Source organism: Ochotona curzoniae, unplaced genomic scaffold, assembly GCF_017591425.1.
Source record: "Ochotona curzoniae isolate NIBS_2020 unplaced genomic scaffold, NIBS_Ocur_1.0 contig_3819, whole genome shotgun sequence".
Lineage (NCBI taxonomy): Eukaryota > Metazoa > Chordata > Mammalia > Lagomorpha > Ochotonidae > Ochotona > Ochotona curzoniae.
In genome coordinates, this window is record NW_024466004.1 from 40,622,391 (window position 1) to 40,647,032 (window position 24,642).

The 24,642-nt window shown below is 47.3% G+C and overlaps 1 protein-coding gene across 1 annotated transcript in view; it reads right to left on the reverse strand.

Annotated features, from left to right (window-relative positions):
- Positions 1 to 1,402: 1,402 nt before the first annotated feature.
- RRAGD (Ras related GTP binding D) overlaps positions 1,403 to 24,642 on the reverse strand; it is a 41,941-nt gene continuing 18,701 nt past the window's right edge. The window contains exons 2-7 of the mRNA XM_040983766.1: positions 23,893 to 24,188; positions 17,299 to 17,498; positions 16,119 to 16,233; positions 14,894 to 15,036; positions 8,031 to 8,179; positions 1,403 to 4,355 (exon numbers count right to left, since the gene is read on the reverse strand). Coding sequence (XP_040839700.1) covers positions 4,207 to 4,355; positions 8,031 to 8,179; positions 14,894 to 15,036; positions 16,119 to 16,233; positions 17,299 to 17,498; positions 23,893 to 24,188 — 1,052 coding nt within the window. The 3' untranslated portion in view covers positions 1,403 to 4,206. The remainder of the gene's footprint in view (positions 4,356 to 8,030; positions 8,180 to 14,893; positions 15,037 to 16,118; positions 16,234 to 17,298; positions 17,499 to 23,892; positions 24,189 to 24,642) is intronic.

Sequence of the window (24,642 nt, forward strand, 5' to 3'; positions counted from 1 at the left end):
GGGGGACCGGAAAGAACCTCCTGGCTCCTGGCTTCAGATCAGCTCAGTTCTGGCCATTGCGGCTACTTGGAGAGTGAACCAGAAGGTAGATCTTCCTCTGTCTCTCCTTCTCTCTCTATATCTGCCCTTCCAAGAAAAATAAATATTTTTTTAAAAGAGAGAATGAAAAGTATCCCACAAGGACAGTGGGAGGAGTCACATCATCACAGCTGATTGAACAAGAAGCCAGGCAATTTTAGACGTGTGACAAAACAGCAGACACTTCCACCAAAGGGACATGAGGCGCAATCTAAGCACAGAGCTGCAGCCTAAGGACGCAGCTTCTGGAACATTAATTCAGTGTTTTTATTTTCACTATGTTATTGTCACACATACTGAAAACTCTAAAGTAAAAGGCTGAATACAGCTAAAGCCACAGGCTTATTGTCTCAGAGCTGAGTATACTACTATTGTTGAGAAACCAAATGGCTATACACATAATTAAAACTTCTGCTGGTATTTAAACCTCTTTCCAGATCGTTTCCAGCATTGGCTATTTAAGGGACTGGGAAGAAAACACATCATCTCTGCTGACTTGCTTCAGTGCGGCACACAGGTGGAACGCTTGCTGCAGGTGCCGTGCCATGCCCAGGGCAGCTCACAGAAGGATCAGAATTGAAAATCTAGCCTGGAAGGTCAACTCATGCCACAGAAAACCCCAAACACCCAGTGCCCCTCTGCGGGGTGGGGACTCACTCAAAGGGACAATCGGGGACACTGCAGCCGTTGAGAGGGTGGAGTTTTGAGTCGGATTCCTGGCCTTGCTGCTTAGTAGCTGTGTGATCTTGACCAAATTCTCCTCATCTTGTTGCCTCCTTTGTAAAAGAGAAATGATTAAACTCACCTTCTGGATTTCTATGCTCTGTATGCTCTATGTTCTGTAAACAGCACTTCAGGGCAGTGCCTGGCACAGTGTGTATTCAGTAACCACTACTAAGAAGTAATGCTTTCATATATTAAATTTTTTTTTCTCTTTCAATTAACATCATCATTGATCCCAAATCTTGGAATTAATGATGTCAGAGTAGACATTCCTATCATAAATAGTATGTCTTAATGACGTAGCATTAAGATACTACGTCTCGGGCCGGCCTTCTGGGTGCACTCTTGGGCACCTGTGCAGGCCACTGTGGCGTGGCATCCGACTAAGCCAATGAAGGAATGATCCAGGCGGGTGACAGCAGGATATGCAGATACTGAGGGACAAGGGCCAGCACGGAAGAATGAGCAGCTCAAGTTTACTGAAAGAGTAGCTGTATAAATCCTATCAAGCATGTCCCATAAAAAGATGCCTTCCGGAAGGAAAGTGTATATTCAACTTAAGTAGATTAATTTGCCTTCATTTGCATAAAACCTGAGCTAGTTCATCAGGATGCACAAGTTTTACTCAGTGGCCCAGTGCCAATGAAACAGTGATATTCATTCATGGTCAACAACCTCACAGATGTGACAGGTCACACTGCCTTTTCACCCAAGAGACCATTCTGCTCCCGGAAAGCTTATCCATGAATACACAGGAAAGAAAATGAGGGTCTTAACATCGTGACACACGCTTTTTAACATTCTTAAAAGTCAAGGGTTTAACCATCATTACAAATGCTGTACTGCTTACAGTGAAACATGGACCGTGTCTGCTTACACATGCCAGTCTGTACAAACTGAACTTGCAAACAGTCCAGCTACAGTATGCTTCAGAGCTGCCATAAACCACACAGGACAGCATTGCTGTGATCTTGCTCATCCTCTACTCAAGGGCCCCCAAACAGAATGTGCACAGCATAACACTATTTGTGATAGTTTTCTTTTTTTTTTTTAATTTATGTTTCTTAAAAGAAAAAAAAAAAAGACTCCATACAGGTCACACACTAACCTACATCACAGAAAATGCCAGGTGAGCATTCAGTCACTTCTACGTGGAAGTTCTGAAGGACTGAAAAGGCCCAGGATTGCCATGCCTGCCCTGACAAGGACAGGTCAAGTTTTCAATCCTCATGACCAAGTCAAGATGTGCTAGGACGGCCCCCAGGGCGCTGTGTCTGAGCTTCGTGGTTCCAGCCGCAGATCTGAGGAGCAAATGTGGCCATGTGCCTTGCAATACGCCACTTTCTGTTTCAGAAATCCAATGTAAAAGAACTTCCACAGGTGTTGTATTTCAATAGCCCAGACCTGAAAAACTGAATGTGTACAGCTCCCACGGCTTCTACCCATTAAGAGGTCAAAGGTAAAGCTTGAGGATTAATCTATTATTAGTGTAGGATTAATCAAGTGAACACTTACTAGCATGAACTTGACTCCAGTTCCCTAGGATAATTTTTGCCTTTCCCCCAAAGAATCATTTGCTCTTGAAGTAATAGGCTGTTTAAGGCACAGTTTAACAACCACTCAACACATACCCAGCTTAGAAATGGAAGTTCCACTGGGGACGGCAACCCCTATAACCTAAGGAATACAGGAGTTTCCAGACAGGCACATGTCTTGATCTTGAGGATAAAGTCCTATTAGAAAAGTGATTCTTTATTTGCTTATTCAAAGAGAAATGTTTAGTAAAAAAAAAAAAAAATAGAGAATTAGATTTCTAAGCACAACCCACATGTGCCCACTCCTGTTGGCAAAGGACCGACAGGGGACAGCTTGGACAACTCCAGAGATGAAGATTTCCCTGGGATCCCGCACTCCTGCCCAGCCAGATTTACGGACAGGAGTCAGGTGCCTTCATTATTTTCAAACCTCTCCTTCCAAAATATACAGCCCTTTGGGAAGCTCAGATGTTAACCCCAACCAGCTCCCATCTTCAGCCTCGGCCACCTGCTGTAGAGGAACAGGATTTGAGGAAAGAACGGCAAAGGATGGAAAGAAGCCATGGGGAGAAGTGGGCCAGCTTGAAGGGTACGTTACTTTCAGAACTTTGTATTTTGCCAGGACCAGCCCTGATGACCCCAGGAGGCTCTGCTTTCAAAACACCAGAAACTCTTTCCTAATGCCTTACCCCCACCCCAAGCAGGCCTCAGTATGCTATCCCTTGATCTGATCTCAGAATTATCTACCTGGAATAGTCGGACCTAAGGGTAGATTTAGGACTTTTGATTGGGTGAGAGAATGTCACATGAACAAGGCCAAGCAGTCGGCCTCCGGGCAGGCTCCCCAGTACTGCTGGGGACACTGGTAGCCGGCTGAGCTGCAGCATAAGGTAGGGACAGGCAGAGGACGCGAGGCACAGGACCAGAGATGAAAAGGAGCCTAGGAGAAGATGGACAGGATGATGCTTTAAGCTGGGGAGCTGAGACCGGTTTTCTACGCTGACCTTTATATGCAGCCATTACCCAGGAACCAAACGCTACTGTGTATGCTGCTTTGCGTGTAGGCGGCAGTCAGGCACCTACAAAGGGAAACCTTTGGCCCTTTGCGGTACCTACGGAAAAGTCTTCCAAAATGCTACCATTTGGCGGCGGCCTTATTTCTCTCCAGGGATTGGCACCATTCTGGAAATCCAGGCCTGGAGTCTCTGAACAGTAGTAACATAGTGTAAAAAAACCACCTCTCTACAGCCTGGGAGCCCAGAGAGGCGTGCGGAGGTAAAGAACTTTGCCAGAACTCCCAAGTGGGGAGTGCAGCCACGTGACAGAAACTTGGAGGCGAGCTGGGTGCTAAGGATAGTCCGCAGAAGTCCTGTTCCCCTGGCGACCAACAGGGCTGCCCTGGAAGCCGCCTGGCCTCAACACCCGGCAGCAGCCCGCCCGCCACCACAGCCCTTTTGCATTCACTGCTGATTGCCATAGCAAGTGCTTGACACCAAAGCAGAAAATTCGCTTAGAAAAGTCGTTTTATCAAAGTTGTTCAGTGAGGAAAAAAAATGAAAAAGTGCAAAATATGTACAGTTCCCGGCAGTTCTCACTTGCATTTTTATGATTAGAGATCACAAAAGTTTACATTGGTGTAACGAAAGTACAGTGGATTTCACTTCATTGTTGATATGCAAGTTTTTGCTTCAAAGTGCTTACTTTATTTAAAAAAGAGAAGATCGAGAGGGTTGCAGGGTGGTACTTCTTTCTTTTTTTTTACAACATGTCCATGTCCCGTGTCACAGTGTCCTGCCTCTGCTGTGGAGCATCAGCGCAGCAGCCTCGCAAGGGTCCAGGGTCGGTCCCACAGATGCTCTGGCGGCCGCCCCTACAGCAGGACCCGGGGTGTGCCGTTAGGGGTGGCGCCTTTCTTCTGCAGCCGACTCTGAGCCTTCCGAGATTTCACCACTTTCATTCTGACCTCAAAAACCTCATGGATGGCCTTCCGGAAGCAATGAAAATTATAGTCAATGAGTCCTACAGAAGAAACAAAAACATTGACAAACGTCAAATTCCCTCCCCCTTTCCGGGTCAGCCATGGCCAGCACACGCCAGTAGGGGGCAGCAGAGGAGCAGCCTGCGATCTCCCCAGGTCGGGGAATGCTTTCCTTTCCTGTGGCAAAGTTCCAGAATGTACACTCACTGTTGGAGGCGCCTAAGACGCAGAAGATTGCAAGAACGCTGAACCATACCTTTGACTCTTTCAGAGTTAAAGCTTAATTTTCATCTTGAATAAAAAAAAAAATATTTCCCCTTAAAACGGTCTGTGAAGTGGAGGCAGAGCCTGACTGATCAGTCGTTAACTATCTGCTGAATTTCTATTATACTTAAACCTTTCGTGTAAGTCGCAGGGAAAAGTCCCTCCCTCAGAAGGTCACAGTTGCTCGTGGCAACCGCACACTGAGGGGCTCGCCAATCAACACTTGCTTTTCAAAGTTAAATACCTTTCACATGGAGAGAGGAGAGAAGGCCCTTGTATTTTCAGAATTAAATCTGGTGTGAAAACGTGACAGCACTGGCTGGCACACACAGGAGTCAGGTCTGGGGTCACCTGTGGTGACGTTTCTTTGGTCCCCCAACTGGACCACTGCAGTCAGAACTCCAACCATGGGAAAAATCACAGGATCAGTGGTCTGACCATGGAGCATGTGTGTCAGACTGGGTCTCCACAGTTACTGCAGCTGTGCAGTGGAGGGCAGGCCCAGATGCACATTGGGGCATGGCAACCAGTGAACTGAGGCCTGGAGAGCACATCTGGTACCACGGCAGAGGATGGAGGGCAAACTGGACAGCTCTCCGGGACAAGCTCTGACAGCAAGTAGCTGGGCGATGCAGACTCTAAGGTGCACTGTGTCAGATATTGGGTGTTGAAAGCATTTCCTCATTCTTGGAGCAACAAAATCACCAGCATCTCAGAACTATCAACTAAGCACCTCTCCATAACAATCAAAAACATGCTCCACTGACAGCAAGTGGCCCTTTCCCAGTGCCGGCTACTGAGGCGCTGGGCTGCGGGAGTGGCCTTCTTCCTTTCCCTCCCACTTTACCCAGGTACAGGAAGACAAAAAGGAGATTGGAAACAGTTGTCTCATTCCCTATTCCTTGATCCAACCCGCCCTAATCGGGGTCCACATAGGCATGTATCCTCAACAATGTAAACATCGTCAAAAATAAAATAATTTGGGCCCAGCACAGTAGCCTAGTGGCTAAAGTCCTTGTCTTGTACGTACCGGGATCCCTTATGAGTGCTGGTTCTAATTCCAGCAGCCCCGCTTTCCATCCAGCTCCCTGCTTGTGGCCTGGGAAAGCAGTGAAGGATGGCCCAAAGTCTTGAGACCTTGCACCCATGTAGGAGACCCGGAAGAGGCTCCTGGTTCCTGGCTTTGGATCAGCTCAGCACCAGCCATTGTGGTCACTTGGGGAGTGAATCACTGGACAGAAGATCTTTCTCTCTGTTCCCCATCCTCTACATATATCTAACTTTCCAATAAAATAAATAAAATCTTTTTTTAAATAAATAAAATAATTTATTATATAAAAAAGAAAAGGTAGTCGCACACGGAATATGTTCAGGAACCAGCATGTTGAGGGTCGCACGTTTGATCATTAATTTGTGGAAGTATGGACAGATCAATGTCACCATATGTTTACACAATCAGAGTGTAATTTGCTCAATAATCCCTGGCACCCATCCAGGTGCCAAGTGACTATCTGAAGAAAGCAAACCTATTCCAGAGCCCTGTCCAAAGAAAGAACTGGGATTCCGGCCACGGGATGAATCCTTGGAATTGCTATTACCACTAACTGCAAGTGATGGAGATCACCAGCCCAGCTTCCTGCGCACGACTCCCACGTGGCGCCCCCTGCTGCTCCTGAGGAGCCAGCGCGCCCACTCAGGGCGCTGGAGCAGGGAACCGCCTCAGTGGGAATTCGGATGTGACAGGTGGAAACAACCTCAAGATCCCTTGCTTGTATTTGCAGCAAACTGCCTTAGGAATCTGACTCAGTGAGGTTACAATTAAAATACTCAATTTGGGAAATTTGGAAATATCCCACTAGTAATTCCTGACAAATCTCAACTTACTCACCTTTGTAAATTTCAAAATATAACAGTGAGCAATCCTTTTTAAATCTAATAATTCCACTGAAAACTTCCCGAGGGCCAAAACCAAACCCTTAGTGCAAAGCGGATAGCCACAGCACTGTGTACACCACTGGACTCTGGAAACTACACACAGGGGCAAGTGCAGGTACCCAGCAGCCATTCATGCTCTGGCAAAGCAGAGGCACGGTGGACGCAGAGGTGTCCAACAATTCAGGTGGAGGTTATAAATAAATAGGCAGGGAAAATGATACAAAAATGTATTCTCACATTCGTGAAATTTATATGCACTAGGTATATATGTATGCACAAACATGTATGTGCGATACAAATATATCATACACGCAGGGAAAACTTACATAGGAATATTAAGAATGTAAAAAGTTTATCAATATTTTCTTTCCTTGTTTGCTATTTCTAGATTTTCTAAATGAATCTATGGCTTTTGTGATTAAAAAAAGAGATTATTTTTTCATGGCCGATGAATTGGGAAAATTTCAGGATGTAACAGGTGAAAACAACAAGACAGAAAACTGTCTAAATAATATGGTCCCAGATCTGTTGGAAGAAAGAACAAAAAAGAAGAGAGGGGACCCGGCACAGTAGCCTAGCAGCTAAAGTCCTCGCCTTACAGGCACAGGGATCCCAGCAGCCCTGCTTCCCATCCAGCTCCCTGCTTGTGGTCTGGGAAAGCAGTTACGGACAGCTGTTGTGGCCACTTGGGGAATGAATCAATGGATGGAAGATCTCCCTCTCTGTATATCTGACTTTCCAATAAAATAAATCTTAAAAAAAAAAGGGGGGGGGGAGGGAAGGGAAGGGAGGAGGAGGGGAGAAAGAACTTTAACCTATGCTTCAGTTCTAGATGAGGACTTTGACTTTTTTCTCTGTACTTTGATTTTTCAAACCATTTTAATAATGCACACTTACGGTTTAGGAGCGCAAAAAGGCTTTCTCAGCACTTTCCTACTTCAGGCTGGTTTCACAACAGACTGCTGAAGCATTGCCTAGTTACCAGCACAAAATCCTCAGACACATCCCTTAAGCTGCTGTATCCCAATTTAGATAATAGAGGGCAAATGAGGTTAATTGTTTTCATTTCAAAATAAAATTGAATTTGGTCCTGAAATGGTAGTTGGTGAGGTTACTAAATATTCTCTGGTCTTCCTTTGTGGGAAACATGATGCTGTCATCCCTGGGGGCTGACGACTTCAAAGTGCCTGCACGCTGAACAGGCGTCCTCCAGTCCCCTTGTTTCCAATCAGTCCCACCCCTCCGGCCCTCTGGAGGTGACCAGCCGGGGGAGCCGCCCCCTGCACTGACCTGAAGCACACACATACACTCTGGAAGAGTACCCTGGTTCCGCCACCTTCACAGCCACCACAGCTGCACCGCTGGCAGCAGGAAGGTCCCTGCCCTGGGCACCCTGCCAAGCAGGTGCCCACCCACCCAAGCCTCCCCAGCCCTGCCAGCCATGGTGTGAGCCTAAGGGGTCCTCTGTTGTCCAAGCAATAACAACAACCACCACAAAAATCACATGGGGAAGTTACCTTTTCGTTCAAAGCTTTCCTCTCTAACAAAGCAGACGAGAGCCAGGAACTTGGTCACCTCTTTCAAATACAGCACAGTTGTATTGTTTAGCTTGATGATAGCTGTGGACTCCTTGTCATAGGGGGTGCCTGCTCCATCGTCCTTGAGACTAAATGAAGACACACATTGAGGTCAACGGGAAAAAACAACAGTTTTGACACCCAGAGGTAATCATCAACATACCAAGTCCAAGGTCTCAGAAACAGGCACACGTGCACACACAGCCATCCAAAGTCTCAGAAACAGGCACCTGTGCGCACAGAGCCAGTCAGCGAGGCTAGCCCCACCCTCACCTGCTGACTGGCTGTCGTGGCAGCGGGTGAGGGATGGAGGTCAGCTCTTCGTCCAGAGCCATAGCCTGTGGCTTCTCTTCTTGTGACACACAGCTGAGCCGCCAAAAGCATGGTCTGGGAGCTGGCATGGTGGCTGGGCAGCCTAAAACCCTCCGACTGTGGTGCCAGGATCCCATGTGGGCACCATGTGCGCTCCACTGCCCATCCAGCTCCCTGCTTGTGCCTGAGAAAGTAGCGGAGGATGGTCCAAGTCCTTAGCCCCTGCACTCACATGGGAGACCTGGAGGGAAGCTTCTGACTTCCAGCTTCAGACCAGCCAGCTCCTGCCATGGAGGCCATTTGGGAAGTGATCAGTGGAAGAAAGAACAGCTCTATCTCAGCAATTCTGACTTTCAAGTTAAATAAATAAATAAATAAATAAATTTAAAACAGCTAAAATCCTCATCTTGAACGCACCAGGATCCCACATGGGCGCCAGTTCTAATCCCAGCAGCTCCACTTCCCATCCAGCTCCCTGCTTGTGCCTGGGAAAGCAGTCGAGGATGGCCCAAAGCTTTGGGACCCTGCACCCGTGTGGGATACCTGGAAGAAGTTCCTGGATCCTGGCTTTGGACCGGCATAGCATCAGCCGTTGCACTCACTTGGCGAATGAATCATTGGACGGAAGATCTTCCTCTCTGTCTTTCCTCCTCTCTGTATGTCTGACTTTCCAACAAATAAACAAATCTTTAAAAAAAAAAAAAACAGCATGGTCTGACAGAAGATGAAGAAGGACTCTCCAGAGATAGCCAAGCATTGGACTATACCCTGGGTGGGGAGGAAAACCACCAATAAAAGGACAGGATTGGGACTATTGGCAAAAACTGCATATGGCATGTATCTTAATAGTCTAACCATGCTAAATTTGCTTCATTTAATCTTTAGAGAATTGTCTTAACAGGTCAAAGTGGCTAGATCAAAGAAGCATGGTGTCTGCGATTTGCTCTCAAACCATTTCACAAAATCAAACAGTTAAGTATCCGAAAAGGACGTATACGTGGCATAGTGGATTAGCTGCTGCCTGAGAGGACAGAATTTTAAAGCAGCACCAGTTTGAGGCCTAGCTGTCCACTTCCAGGCCAGGTCCCGAGAGCTGCAAAGAACAGACCAAGATACCCATGAGAGAGACTCAGCTGGAGCGCCAGGCTCCTGGCCTCAGCCTGGCCTAGCCTGGCAAGTGCAACCATTTGGGGGAGTGAACCAATGCAGGAAAGAGCTCTCTGGAACTCTACTTTTCAAATAAATAAATCTTTTTAGAGAGCAAAAGTGCTAAAATAGCAAACTGGATAGACATTAGTGAATCCCAAAGAAGGGAATACTGGAACTCACTGCACAACTCCTGCACATCTTCTGTAGGTCTGAATCAAAACACTGGTTTACCTAACAGATGGTGTGGCATGCAGACTGGCAGCTCTGTTATTTACTGCCCAGCTTCTCTGAGCCTGCATCTCCTCACCTGCACCCAGCAGCAATCACTGCAGAGCTTTCTAAGGACAAGTAAATGAAATAACGCACTACAGCACTGACCACAATGCTGAGAACATGTTCAAGGAGCGTTAACTGCTCTTCACTGTGGTTAGGGCTTTCATGATCAACGCTAGACCATAAGGAAACGATGGAAGCAGAGTTACTGGGGCAGGCAGCTCGTCCTGTAGGTAGAGCACCCACACTCCAAACGGGGGTGCCTGGCTCCCAGCTCTGCTCCTCATCCAGCTTCCTGGTAAGGTACAGCAGGAGATGGCTCAAGGATTGGGTCCTGCCATCCACACCAGGGATCCAGAGTGAGTGCTGGAGCTGTCGTTTCAGTCTGGCCCAGCTCCGGCTGTGTGAGCATTTGGGAGTGAACTGAGATGGAAAATCATGGATGGAAGATCTTTCTCCACCCACCCACATCTCTGCCTTTGAAATAAGTTAAACATTGTTTTTAAAAATACTATCAAAGGTTATGACTTCTTTCTCACGGATGAAGGCCATCTCCTTGTCTGAAACTGTATGTAAATTTTCTGCTTATTTTAACGTACCAAATTTATGAATAATTGCTCAGAAATTGGGTAGAGTTGGAATTGTGCTACATCTTAATCACTTTCACATAGACACGGCATTTATTAAGCATTTCTTAAATGTATGTGACATACAAAGCATTCTTATGCACTTCACGTTGTCTCCTCATTCGGAGGAAACCAAAGCTGGGGGAAAAAGCATAACTTGGCCTGATCTGATGATTTCAAACCCAGATCTAACTTCAGAGTTAATGCCTTAGTCGCTTGGTACTGTGTGTCACAGTAAGCTAAGCTCCCATCTATGGTGTTCATACCCCATATAGACACTGGTTCAAGTCCCAGCTACTCCACTTCTGATCCAAGCCCCTGCTTGCGGCCCGGGAAAGCAGCAGAGGACGGCCCATGTGGGAGACATGGGAGAAGCTCCTGGCTCCTGGCTTCAGATTGGCTCAGCTCCGGCTGTTGCGGCCATTTGCGGAGTGACCCAGTGGATGGAAGATCTTTCTCTCTCTGTCTCTCCTCTCTGTAACTCTTTCAATAAGCTTTTTAAAAAATTAATTATTTAATAACTTTGGGAGAGGGAGGAGAGAATTGGATGACATGCCAGATTTCATGAAAACTCTGAATTATGACATATTTTAATGTAAAATGTAGGTTTTTAGTTGATTTTTAATTAGCATATATGTGGCTAATTAAAAGTGAATGGTGGGTTTTAGTGAACTTTAAAATAGGCTCCAACTCCTTATAACCTAGCACAACATGAACACACCTCTCCGATGTCAGAGATGCTTTCACAGGATGACTCTGAATGTCCTGTTTGCAGCTACTGCTGCTCTTAAGACGCAAATTTCCCCTGCTTCTAAGTCATGCTTGAGAAAAAACTAACTAAAACATTTCAAACATCTTACTCAGTAGGGAATGGCATTTAAAATTTACAAGTATACTGAATACTACACAGATATTAGAGTTGTGCTGGCTGGCAGAAGTCAACAGAAAAATTCTTAGGTGACATCAAATGAAAAAAAGCAGGATATAAAATGATATATACATTATTCATAAATTATGCATAAAAAGACATATACAACGGTTGTCTCTAGGGGTAAGATTACCAGCTATCTTAATTTTACTTTCTGTAATGTTATACATTTTCGGCATTACTATCTTCATATTATCAGAAGAAAGCAAATAGGAAGCAAATTAGAACAGCAGAAAAGGCCCTCAGAAACTGATGAGGTTTGGCCATTACAACAGCTATGCTCTACTAAGGTTTCTATCTACAGGCAATGAAATGGGACACACTCTCTGAGGCGAGCCAGAGGGCATGGCTGCGTGTGCATGTCACTGCCCCCATGCACAGCTGCTGTCTGTGGCAGACCCTCAGGTCACCTGCTCCCATGTCTCCACGGGCAGCTGGGAATGGCCAGCAGCAAGACCTGTAGTTACAGGGACACTCCACACCGATCCCCACCCACTCCCGCCAGCTAGTCAGGCTGGCTCATTGCTGCTCCAGCAAAGGACCTGAGGAAATCCCAGCTCCGGCAAGCCCTCTGTGACCCAGACTGGTTCTGACTGAATGCATGGGTTCCAGCATACACTCCCTCATCACAGAAAAACACTGCTGCCCAGCCCAGCCCCACTTCCTCCTGCTGCTCCTGCCTCCCTGTGTTTGTTTTAGCTGGAATAAAGCAACTCTGATTAACATCATTTACATGAACAACTTACCGCTTATATCTAATTACCATATGGCACAATAATGAGCATGCATATCGTTAAATATGTGCCAGATTAATTGTGTTGTTCATTGTACTTGATTACCACAGCAATCTAGACTGTAATCAGGGCTCATTGGTTTCCGGTGACTATTTCAAGGTCATCCACTTACATTTACAAATAGGATACTGCAGGGCAGGAACCCTGGGAAATGAGGCAGATGGCGGCAGAGTTACAGATCCAGTCTGAGTATATGGGACAACAATATTTAGCCAGTTTCTACCAGGTGCTGCAACTAGGAACCGGAACATGCGCTACTCCCCACAATCTGCCGCCACTACCAACCAGCACTAATCCCTCCCCAGTGCGTAAGGGAATAACAAAGAAAGAAATCCCAATGATCTCTGTCACTGAAGAAAGGAATGGCGAGAGATCCTCACACCATCTAAAGCTATCAACCTGTGCGAGGTAGACCTCGGGCACTGGGGAACGAGGAAGCAGCTCTCCTTAGTCACCTCGTGACTAGACAGGATGTAAAGGCCCAACGTAAAAGACGCTACCTTCACACTGGGCGATGACCGATGAGCCGTCAGTTCACACCCAGCCCCTCTGTGAGACACCTGCTCTGCTTATCCAGACTAGTGGATGTCAGCTGACATTCTCAATGCTCCCCACTCCTTGTACAGTTTAGATTCTTCTAAAGCATAGGGAGCTCTATTTTCTACTATAAGACCATAATTAAAAATAACACCAAAATCATCAGGCACTATTGTTCATAATTTTCTGCTGCCCATAGACAATCAAATCTTATTTTTTGAAAAATTAGCAGTTAACTTTTATAAGAGTATGACAGAAATGTTAAGATATCTGTTTGGGAGGAAGTCACTGGTTTCTTCCAAGTATATGTAGCATCATGTCATGTTCACTGATTCTTTTTTTTTAAAGATTTATTTATTTTTATTGCAAAGTCAGATATACAGAGAGGAGGAGAGACAGAGAGGGAGATCTTCCATCCGATGATTCACTCCCCAAGTGACCACAACGGCAGGAGCTGAGCCGATCCAAAGCCAGGAGCCAGGAACTTTCTCCAGGTCTCCCATGCAGGTGTAGGGTCCCAAAGCTTAGACCATCCTTGACGGCTTTTCCAGGCCACAAGCAGGGAGCTGGATGGGAAGTGGAGCTGCCGGGATTAGAACTGGCGGCCATATGGGATCCCAGTGCATTCAAGGCGAGGACTTTAGCCCCTAGGCCATTGCATCGGGCCACCATGTTCAATGATTCTTTAGAAGAACTGCAATCAGACAGACCTGAATTCAACCTCAGGTTAGAGATTGAACCAATCAGAGCTGCAGTTTCTATAACTGGACAACAGAAATTCCTGCTTTGTGGAACAGGAATGGGATGGGGCCCGGCGTTGTGGCACAGCAAGTTAAGCCACAGCTTACAACATGCCATCCCATACTATAGTGCTGGTTGGAGTCCCAGCTGCTTCACTTCTGACCAGCTTCTTGCTGATGTCCCTGGGAAAGCAGCAGAGGATGGCACATGTACTTGGGCTCCTGCCACATACATGGCAGAATCAGCTGGTACTCCAGGATCCAGGTTTCAGCCTGGCCCAGCTCTGGCTTCTGCAGCCATTTGGGGAGTGAACCATCAGAAAAAAAGAACTAACTCTTTCTCTCTTTTTCCTCCCTCCCTGTCTCCCTCACTCCCTGTCATTCTGCCTCTCAAATATATGAACTAAATCTTATGTATTTATTATTTGAAATACAGAAAGAAGGAGAGACACAGAGATCTTCCATCTTCTTGTTCACTCCCGATTGCTGCTATGGCCGGAGCTGAGCCGATCTGAAGCCAGAAACTTCTCCTGAGCCTCCCATGTGGATGTAGGATCCCTGGAAGTTGAGCCATTCTCTGCTCTTCACCCAGATGATTAGCAGGGAGCAGCTGGGACTCGAACTGGTGTCTATATGGGACGCTGGCACTGTAGGCCGAGGCTTAGCCGCAGCACTGGCCCCAAAAATAAAATAAATCTTATTTTAACAAAGATTAGAGAGTGGCACTGTGGCATAGCCAGCAGGGCCTTTGGCACTACTATTTTATATTTGCACTGGTTTGAATCTCAGCTGTTCCACTTCCAATCCAGCTTCTTGCTAATAGCCTGAGAAAAGCATTGCTTGGGCTCTTCTACCCAGACAAAGCTCCTGGCTTCGGCCTAGCCCAGCCCTGGCTACTGTGGCCATCTCGGAAGTGGACAAGCAGCTAGAAGATCTCTTTCCCTCTGTTTTTCCTTTTCTTTCTCTGTATCTCTGACTTTCAAATAAATAAATCTTTCAAGATTAAGTGATATTATCTGCTCCACAACTAAGTGTTATTATTATTATTATTATGCAGACTAAATGGTATATTTATTTACAGATCTCAGTCATTCAAATCAAAAACACTAAGGCAGGTTAGTACATGGCAAAACACCTCAAACTTATGAAAGAGAAGGATGGGGTGACTGTGGTCTTAAAGAATATTTCACCTGAGGCTTGTGTTTAACTTCTGACCCAACTCCCTACTAGTACTCTTGGGAAAAAAGCAGCAGACTACTGAAGTCCTTGGGTCCCCATACTCATGTGGGAGACCTGAAGAAATTCGTGGCTCCTGGCTTTGGCCTGGCTTAGTCCTGGCTGTGTAGCTATTTGGGAAATGAATCAACAGATGGAAGATCTTTCTCTCCCTATAACTCTGCCTTTCAGATAAATATTTTTGTTTTTTTAAAAATGTTTCACTTACCCATAAATACAAGAAATGTCAATAACCACATCTATCATATCACAGCAGAGTTCATAGGTTTGCATATCCACTGGAGTACTGTCAGTTGCGATATAGATTTTGCTGACCACATCAAAAAGAAATGCCTTTTCGATTCCCGAATTCTGAAACAAAAAGAAGATGCTACCTGGAAGTAATGGTTGAAATCAGACATTGCTGAAATCATAGGTTGTTACATAAAATGACACATCAGCCTCAACACAAACCATGAGCTAGCAGAGATTTTCTAAACATTTGAATCATACCATTTTATCACAATTTAAACTTCATTGCCATAAACTACAATATTTGCATAAGAAATGAACAGCAGGGTCAGCATTGTGGCATAGCTCGTAAAGGCCCCATGGGCACTGGTTCATATCCCCACTGCTCTACTTCCCATTGAGCTTCCTGCTAATGTGCCTGGGAAAAGCAAAGGAAAATGTCCCAAGAGCTGGAGACCATTTCACCCACGTGGGAGTCTTGGATGAAGCTCCTGGCTTAGAGCTAGCCCAGCGTGGCATGGTAGCCATGTGGGGAGGGAACCAGCAGATACAAGATCTTTCTCTGTTTCTCCCTCTCTGTAACTCTTTCAATAAATATATTTTTTTAAATGAAAAGTTAAATTATCACATATTATTTATTTTAGGTGAACAAATTAGACAGTACTTCTTAACTCTTAGAAATGTACCTGCAATTAGAAAAAGATCAAGTAAAAAACCACTAAATTTCCTGAGTGTGAGTCAAAAACTAAATCATAAAAATCTGCACAAACTAACCCAAAATTGTATGATGACAGAGTAGCTGTTGAGCACACCCAGCAGATCCACCTCTTGCTGCTCGACAGAGCTGCCCTTGGGTGGGCAGTCTGCAGGCTCAGGCAGCACACCCTTCCCAGCTACTCCACAGGAAAAGTCTCATTGCCAATGTCACAGATATGTTTCCTACCTCAGTGAGGATCCCGCAAATGTAGAATGACTGTCTACAATTTGAGTATTTCACACAATTAAATCAATGGAGTACCGGAATCTTTTCTGGGACTTAAACGGTAAAGGATCTAAACCGGTATGTAGCAGTGAACTTTCGAAGTAGTCCTTAAACAACATTGAAATGCTCTGAAAGTAACCAGCAGTAAGACTGTTTTTGCTTTTGCAATACTTTCTTCAAATTCTGCAAAGATTCTAACAGGTGCACATGACTGACTTACGGAGATAAAGATGTTTAGCAAATTCTCCAGAGTCGGGAGCTGTGGAATCAATTTCTGCACCACTTTGCTAAAAGCTTCAAATATCGAATGATCGTATATGCTCGTCAGATAGAAGCTGAAAGAGGAAACAATATTTCATCATGCTGTTCCTGTGACCGAGCAATAGCTGTGTCAGCTATTTCATAATCTCCGTCATCTGTCTTCAATAACTACATCTCTAACACACGGGATAGTTCCCTTCGGAATTCATGATGATCGTGGTGGAAAGCAAGCACTTTATAAAGTTATTCCTGCCCACCTGTGCCTGGCCTCGTCTGGTAACTGCAGAGCTTAGGGGTGTAGCACTGAGCACACATGGCTTCCCCACCATCTGCAGGAGCACCCACACCAGCTCACCTTGACCTGAGCCCCCCAGGAGCTGCTGCTATATCCACGATTTGGAAAGCAAATGCTGCATATACTACTCCACCAAAAACCAATCACCGAAAAGTTGCTTTGCTCTGTGGGTTTTCTTTGAATTACTTTCACGCTATGCCTTTATTATTGATTATGGGGATGATTCTGTTTCTTAAGAAACATAAACTGCAGCACCAAAGTTGGCTAATCCTCCATCCTGTGGCGCTGGCATTCCATATGGACAGCTGGTTTATGTCCTGCCTGTTCTACTTCTTATCCAGCTCCTGCTCGTGGCCTGGGAAAGCAGTGGAGATGGCCCAAGTGCTTGGGCTCCTTCACCCATGTGGGAGACCTGGAAGAAGCTCCTGGTTCCCAATTTCACCCAGGCTCAGCTCTGGTCTTTGCAGCCATTTGGAGAGTGGATGAAAGAGCTCTGTCAAATGTGCTTTTCAAACAAAAGTAAATATTGGGGGGCAGGGGGAACACATAAACTTCAGCACTGACTTCATAGCTTGTATTCATAGGTTTTATGTTACGGTTTATTTGTGAGTGGGAGAACCCTGACTCTGACCAATTAAAATACCTATAACCAAAATGCAACAGCTTCCCCAGCAAGCTGGAATGAGCTTGCACACCCTCATTCTTTCCCCCAAGTTCCAACATGGCATCTGTGGGTGCATGAGGTGACTGACTAGCCGTGCTAGACCCATAGTGTGGATTCTGGGGCCCCAACCTCTCTGTTCCCCATCCTTTCCTGGGATCCCCAGGGGACTTCCATTCTCACCTCAGGTGAATTTTCTCCAATCCAGCATCGGCCAGGTCATCATTTGCTCTCTGGTGAATATCTCTCTGGGTTTCAATTTTGTGGTCATCTGACAGGCCATCCACTTTGTGAATGAACACCTCGAAGTTGATGTCGGTGTTCACCTTGTAGGCCCTGGTCACCGTGAGGTGCAGCCTGGCCAGGGCTTCCATGTAGTCATCCTGTGGACAGAAGTGACGCCCGTGAGAGAAGCTGCCTGCCTTCCTGAGCTTTCCACACACCTGTGAGAGAAACCGCTTGTATTCCTGAGCTTGCCACACACATGCTCTGCACTATGTGCCTAGCAGCCTCAAAATATTTTGCAGTCCCCCCTCTCTCCTCCCACAATCCCCCAAAAGAAAGCTGGCTTCATGGAATTCAGGCTTGAAAAACCTGAGTTATGTTAACAAAGACAAGAAAAAAGGAAGGCTAAAAGATGCAGCTGGGGCCCAGTGCCATGGCCTAGTGGCTAAAGTCCTCGCCTTGAATGCACCCGTATCCCATATGGGTGCCAGTTCTAATCCTGGCAGCTCCATTTCCCATCCAGCTCCCTAACTGTGGCCTGGGAAAGCAGTCAAGGATGGCCCAAGCTTTGGGACCCTGCACCCGCATGGGAGACCCGGAAGAGCTCCTGGCTCTCGGCTTTGGATTGGCTCAGCTCCAGCCATTGCAGCCACTTGGGGAGTGAATCATCGGATGGAAGATCTTCCTCTCTGTCTCTCCTTCTCTCTGTCTATCTGACTTTTTCTTTAAGATTTATTTATTTATTGGAAAGTCAGATAGACAGAGAGGAGGAGAGACAGAGAGGAAGATCTTCCGTCCGATGTCTCACTCACAAGTGAGCACAACGGCCGGTGCTGCACCGATCTGAAGCCAGGAGTCAGGAATCTCTTCCAGGTATCCCATACGGGTGCAGGGTCCCAAAGCTTTGGGCCGTCCTCGACTGCTTTCCCAGGCCACAAGCAGGGAGCTGGATGGGAAGTGGAGCTGCCGGGATTAGAACCGGCACCCATATGGGATCCCAGTGCGTTCAAGGTAAGGACTTTAGCTGCTAGGCCATGCCGCCAGGCTCTGTATATCTGACTTTGCAATAAAAATAAATAAACCTTTAAAAAAAAATGTAGCTGCATCAGCTGTTGACACAGAGGTTCAAGTTCCTGCTTGGGACACTTGCAAATGCCTCATTCTTCGACTTCTAATGTGCCCTCTGGCCGGGCAGAGGACAATGGCCCAAATGCTTGGGGCTCCTGCACCCATGTAGAGGACTGAGACAGAGTTCTATCCAGGCTGCTGGCATTAAGCTGGTCCAACCCTGGCTGTGGTGGGCATTTGGGGAGTGAACCAGCAGAGGAAGATCCCTTTCTGTTTTTAAAACAGAATGAGACGAATAAAAATTAAAACTGCAGCTGGGCCCGGCAGCGTGGCCTAGTGGTTAAAGGTCCTCGCCTTGCACGCCCGGGATCCCATGTGGGCGCCGGTTCTAATCCCAGCAGCCCCGCTTCCCTTCCAGCTCCCTGCCTGTGGCCTGGGAAAGCAGTCGAGGACGGCCCAAAGCTTTGGGACCCTGCACCCGCGTGGGAGACCCGGAAGAGGCTCCTAGCTTCGGATCGGCATAGTGTCGGCCCATTGCGCTCACTTGGGGAGTGAATCATTGGACGGAAGATCTTCCTCTCTGTCTCTCCTCTCTGTATATCCACCTTTCCAATGAAAAAATAATAAAAATAAATCTTTAAAAAAAAAAAACTGCAGCTGACTCAGCCAGTTAGAATTGAAGCTGAGGACAGCCATAATTGTAGTTCAAGGAAGAGAAAGAGTCCACATTGCACTACTTGGGACCTGCCAGGGACTGCTACCTCTTCCAGCCTTTCACATGTCTTGGTGGACTGTGATGTCCAATGAGAGACAAGGACATGATAGAGAGTGCTGGGGCGGGGGGGGGAGGGAGGCAGCTGGGGAATCATTGGTCCCTGCGGCCAGCATTATGGTACAGTTACATTAAGCCTCTGCTTGCGGTGCTGGCATCCCATAGCGTAGCCACAGTTTAAGTCCTAGCTGCTCTGCTTCCAATCCAGCTTCCTGCTGATGGGAATGGACCAGCCTCCATCACAGTAGCCATTTGGGGAGGGAATCAACAGATTAACGATCCCTCTCCAATTCTCTTTCTCTCTGTTAGTTTACTTTTCACACAAATAATTAAACCTTTAAACAAAAACCACTTGTCTATGGCAGAATCTAGCAAATCCTGACCCTCAGGCTCACTGCCTGTCCTGGTTAGGGAACACAGCCTTGCTCACTGTTCACAGACTACCTGCAGCTACTGTGCGGGATAGCTCTCCTCTGCAGAGAACCCTCAGCTCTCAGTTCCTTACTGTCTGGCCCTTGAGAAAGCCTGCCATGCCCCGGTCTACAGCAATTCCCCAAACAATACAATACTACTTTTTTTCCTTCCTAGACCTATGAGGGAACTTCAGAAAAGTTCATGGAAAATAGGATTAGAAGTGTATTTTGTTACAAAAAAAAAAACCAAAAAAACAACACACAACATATCTGATGTCCATGCATACTTGGGAGTCTTCAAAAAGTTTATGAGAAATGCAAAGAATCGATGCTCCAATTTCAAGGCATTTTTCATCAAAATACACTGCTATTCTGAACATTTTTAATTTCTATTTTACTAGATAGGGAAACAGATGCCTTCATCTGCTCGTTCACATCCCCAAAGCCTACCTCAGTAAGGGCAGGGCCCAGCTGAGGCCTGAAGCAACAACCTCAATCTGAGATTCCCACGAGGGCAGCTGATACCCTAGTTCTTGAGTCGTCATTCGATGCCCCCTAGGGTGCACACTGGCAGGAAGCTAGAGTCAGCAATGCCCGGGATTCTGACCGCTCATGGAACACCTGCACTTAAAACTCATATTAACCACCTGGAGTGATAGCCTAGTGGCTAAATCCTCACCTAGCATCCGTTGGGATCCCATATGGAAGGGAGGAGTGGTGTGGAAAGGCAGAGAGTAAAAGGCACTTGCACAGCCCCTCCAGCTGTGGTGTCAGGAGCTGGGCCATGTTCGGAGGTAGAGGATGGGGCTGCCAGAGACATGAGGCCACCTGGGAATTATACTGCACCACAAGGAGCTTTAATGTGCACATTTTCAGGACATCTGATTCTTTGGTGTTGAACGAAGCAGATGCATCCCAGGAAAGGGGGCATTTTAACTGACAAATAGGAAGATAGAATTGCATGTGGGGGCTTGTGACTCCCAGCCCAGCACACCTAACCCAGCTACCTGCCCATTTACTTCTACATCGCGATGTAAGGAGAGCCCCTCGCATCTCCAAAGATTAGACACTGCTCTTCTAACCTCCCTACCCAGTATGCACTGGCTCCCAACCAACAGGCAAGCAGCACAGAATTACAGGGCCGAAACCTAACACAAAGAAGCAGAAAAGACTTGATTTAAGAGAACCTAGCAGTGGCATGTGAGTTTTGCTGTGTCCGCTGCTGTGTTCCCCCATACCTAGTTTCTGCTCTGAAATGAACTCTCAGACATACACAAGCTGCTGTCACCAACAGAGGCTAGGAAGATGCTGTCTGGAGCAGTGGCTGTGAGATGGGGGCAGCCACGGGTTCTGCAGGGAACACTGTCACACACTTGCCTCACAGAAAACCACTCTTGCTTTCTTTTGTTTTCATTCCACAGTGTTCTGTGAGGACACATTTTCTCCATGGAGACATATTTATCTAGCCATCTTGTGACTGTGAGAAACTCAGAAGCAAAAAATAAAACATGAGATGTCAGACCAAAATAGTCCTCCTTGGCAATGAAGGCAGGGCCGCTGTGGCTGCTGGTCTTCCCCCTTGTGGTACTTGTACTCGGACCACACAGTCTGCTTCCAGATAAAAGGTGTAGCAGGCTCTGAAACGAACTCAATGATACTTTTCCTACTTGTTTTAAAAGTGCAATGTAGCTGCCGGGACTGTGGCATAGCCCGTGGCCCTGGCATCCCATACAGGCACTAGCTCAATCCCCGGCTGTTCCACTTCTGATCCAGCTCCTTGCAAATATGCCTGGAAAGGCAGAGAAATACAGGTCCCTGCAGCCATGTGGGAGGCCTGGAAGAAGTTCCTGGCTTCAGACTAGCTCAGCTTGAGCCACTGTTGCCATTTAGGGAATGAATCAGTGGATCAAAGACCTCTCTCCCTGTTTTTCCCTCTCTCTCTGTAACTCTGCCTTTCAAATAAACTAAATACATCTTTTTAAAAACTTACCTCTTCCTCTGCTCACTAGCCTAAGAAAAATCCCAGGAGAGGATATAAACTAAAAAATAATTTACCAATCCCCAACTGAAGTTCAAGTCTGAATATATGCTTGTCATGTATAGTTAATTTTGAGAGCAAATTACAGGTACAATGTAAAAACAAGGCACTGGTACCATTCTGGCCATGGCATGAATGCCTAAGACAGATCTGCACTGAAGTTTTGATTCCCTGAACACAAACCATAAGCACGCCACACTAGTTAAGTAAATAGTAAGCCCTGGCCTTCCCCTGGTGAGTCACCTGATTGCAATCTACTCACCCTTGGGCAGGGTCATAACCAGTGCCACCCAGGGCCCCCAGCTGTACAAAATAGCCTCATGCAGACCTACAGAGGAAACAGAGCCCAGAGAGGAAGACGGGCACGACAGCTGTCTCCCACCTCACCCTCCCGCTGCCAGTACCCCCTATCTGCCACCCTCAGGCTCTAAGCTCCCTAATTCATGGTGCTGGCAGACCTGTGACAGGAAGTCAAGGGAGCCTGCCAAGGCCACAGATGGGCCAGGAAACAGGTCAGTACAAGTGGGACAGCCAGGAGAGCAGCTGCTGACAGCAGGCCTTGGACGCACTGCAGGTGTCTGCAGACATGCATGACCTGGACATTTCTAGGTGGGCCCAGGGAAGGAGAGTGAATGGCTGTTCACAGCTCAGGCCCTGGACTTAAAGGCTCTCCCCCCTGTACCCCCAGCACAAAAGGAAAGAAAGAACCCCTATAACCACATGGCCATGTGCCCATAGTCCACAGTGCAGCCATGTGGAAAAGAAAGTTCCACTATTGTACTGAACAGACAGCTAGTTCCCTGAGCAGGTTTACGATGCCCTGTCGCAGGCCAGCTTGCAAGCGCAGGCTCAGGGCTGTCATCACAAAGCCTTCACAGCACTTCCTTGCTGATCCCTCAGGAACCCATGGCAGGGCAGGCTGGGTATACATCCCCGCAGCTAGCCACCTGTCTGATAGTTGGGGCCATCAGGCCAGGCAAGCATAAAGGCCTGAACTTCAGGGTCTGGCTGGCACATGCCTCAAGGGCCTGCTGCCTGTCAATGCTGACAGTGCCAGAAAGCCCTGGGAGGGCCTTCAGCTGGGCCATGGTCACGCACCCCTTCTCAGAGGTCCTCCATGATATGAGGAGACAAGAGCAGCTGTGCCCCAACTCTGTGACTCAGGCGCCTTCCTGAAGGGGATCTGGCTCCTGTACCTGGGCCCCGGCTTGCCTTTCCTCCCTCCCCTGGCACAACCACAGAGACGGACCTCAGGGGGCATGGAGCCCACAGGCGAGGGTACCTTCTCCGATGCTGTCCTGAGTCTCATGATCTCTGGGTGGAGGGGCTCCCAGTCCTCTGCTTCCTGCAAACCCCAGAAGGACCTGCCCTGGGGGTCTGTTCCCAAGCCTAAAGCCACTGTGTGTGAGTGTGCGTGTCTGTGTATGTGTGCATGTGTGCGTGCCACAAGCTGCATAATTAAGAGGAATATTCCTTGGGAGGACATTCAATAATCAAGACTACAGCTACAGCAAAACTCCCCCTCTCCTCAACCACCTGCTTATTTGTGAACCAAATTTCTCAAGGTTTACATCTAGATACAGAGGAAACTCCAACAAAACTAATGTCAAACCCCGTCTTGCTGGAGCCTGGACATGTAAATTAAATGGAGAAACATCAAATATGCCTAGTTTAGAGACAGACGTATCTCAAGGTTCACTTTTTAAATTTCTTTAGAAAACACACAGAACAGCCATTTATGGACTAACAACACTGATAAAAATGTGATTTTGAAAGATCCTTTCTCACACTCAGAACGTCATAAGAAATCCTATATAAACTTGCATTCATTATTTTGGTGCAAGGAACCTGTAATCTCGTATCCCTGTCTACCCAGGACCCCACAGGGAGGGTGGGTTGATGCATGCAAAGGTTCTCCCAAAAGCTTATGAAGATTTGGTGCCACTAAAAATAATTTAAATCCATGCGCAGTCCTTTCATAATACCCATTTTCCATGAACTTTCTTAAGGCCTTTGGTATTTCCCAACCTCGGCTAACTGCTGCCTGGCAGGCTTGTGGAGAATTGCCAGCCGCTGAGGCAGACACAGTTCCCCAAGGGTGGGCTGCGGCTCTGGACCCGGCTTCTTCCTCCCAAATGCCCCGGGCCATGGCAGAAATGTGTGTAAAAGAAAAGTCCAGTTCAAATCTAGCAACAAACAAAAAGCCAGCCCCCATGGTGGGGAAGGGGTGCTGTCCCGAACACCGGGAAAGTCAGCTTTACCTGGGAGTCGATAACGAAGATGAGGGCTCCTGTGCCCCGGAAGATCATCTCGTAGTCAAAGGTGGGGTCGAAGAAGTCGATCTGCCCGGGGAAATCCCAAATCTGAAAGTTGACAAAGGAGCTGTTGGAGACGTCCTCCCGGCAGATCTTGTTGGTGCTTTCCAGGAAGAGCGTCTCATTGGGCGACATCTTGTGGAAGACGACTTTCTGAATGGACGACTTGCCGCTCCGCCTCAAGCCCATCAGCAGGATCCTGGGCTTCACCTCCGAGCTGAACGGGTCGCTGAAGTCCAGAACTGCAGAAACCACAGAATCAGACGGAGACTGAGCACCAGGCTCTGGGTGGCTAGGCTGGGTGGCCAAGCTGGGCTTTTGCTTCTTCCAGCGGAGGCTGCTCTGCCAGGCTTCACACGTGCGTGGTGCTGTGGCGTCCTCCTGCTCCCGGGGCGCAGAGCCCAGCAGGAGGCTGCCTGGCCACCTACTCCACGCAGCCTGAGGCAACGCGCCACACCAGTTCGGCTGGGTCTCCAGGATGAGAAGGACCCAGGGTTCCTGGAGCTGACAGCTGTGTGTCACCCTCTTCTGGCCATATTGTAATGCTTGGGTTTCAGACCAAGCTCCCTGTTAATGTGCACCCCGGGAAGGCAACAGGGGATGGCTCAAGTATTTAGGTCCCTGTTACCCACGTGGGCAATCTGGATTGAGTTCCAGACTCCTAGCTTTGGCCTGACCCCTTGGCCCCTTTAGACT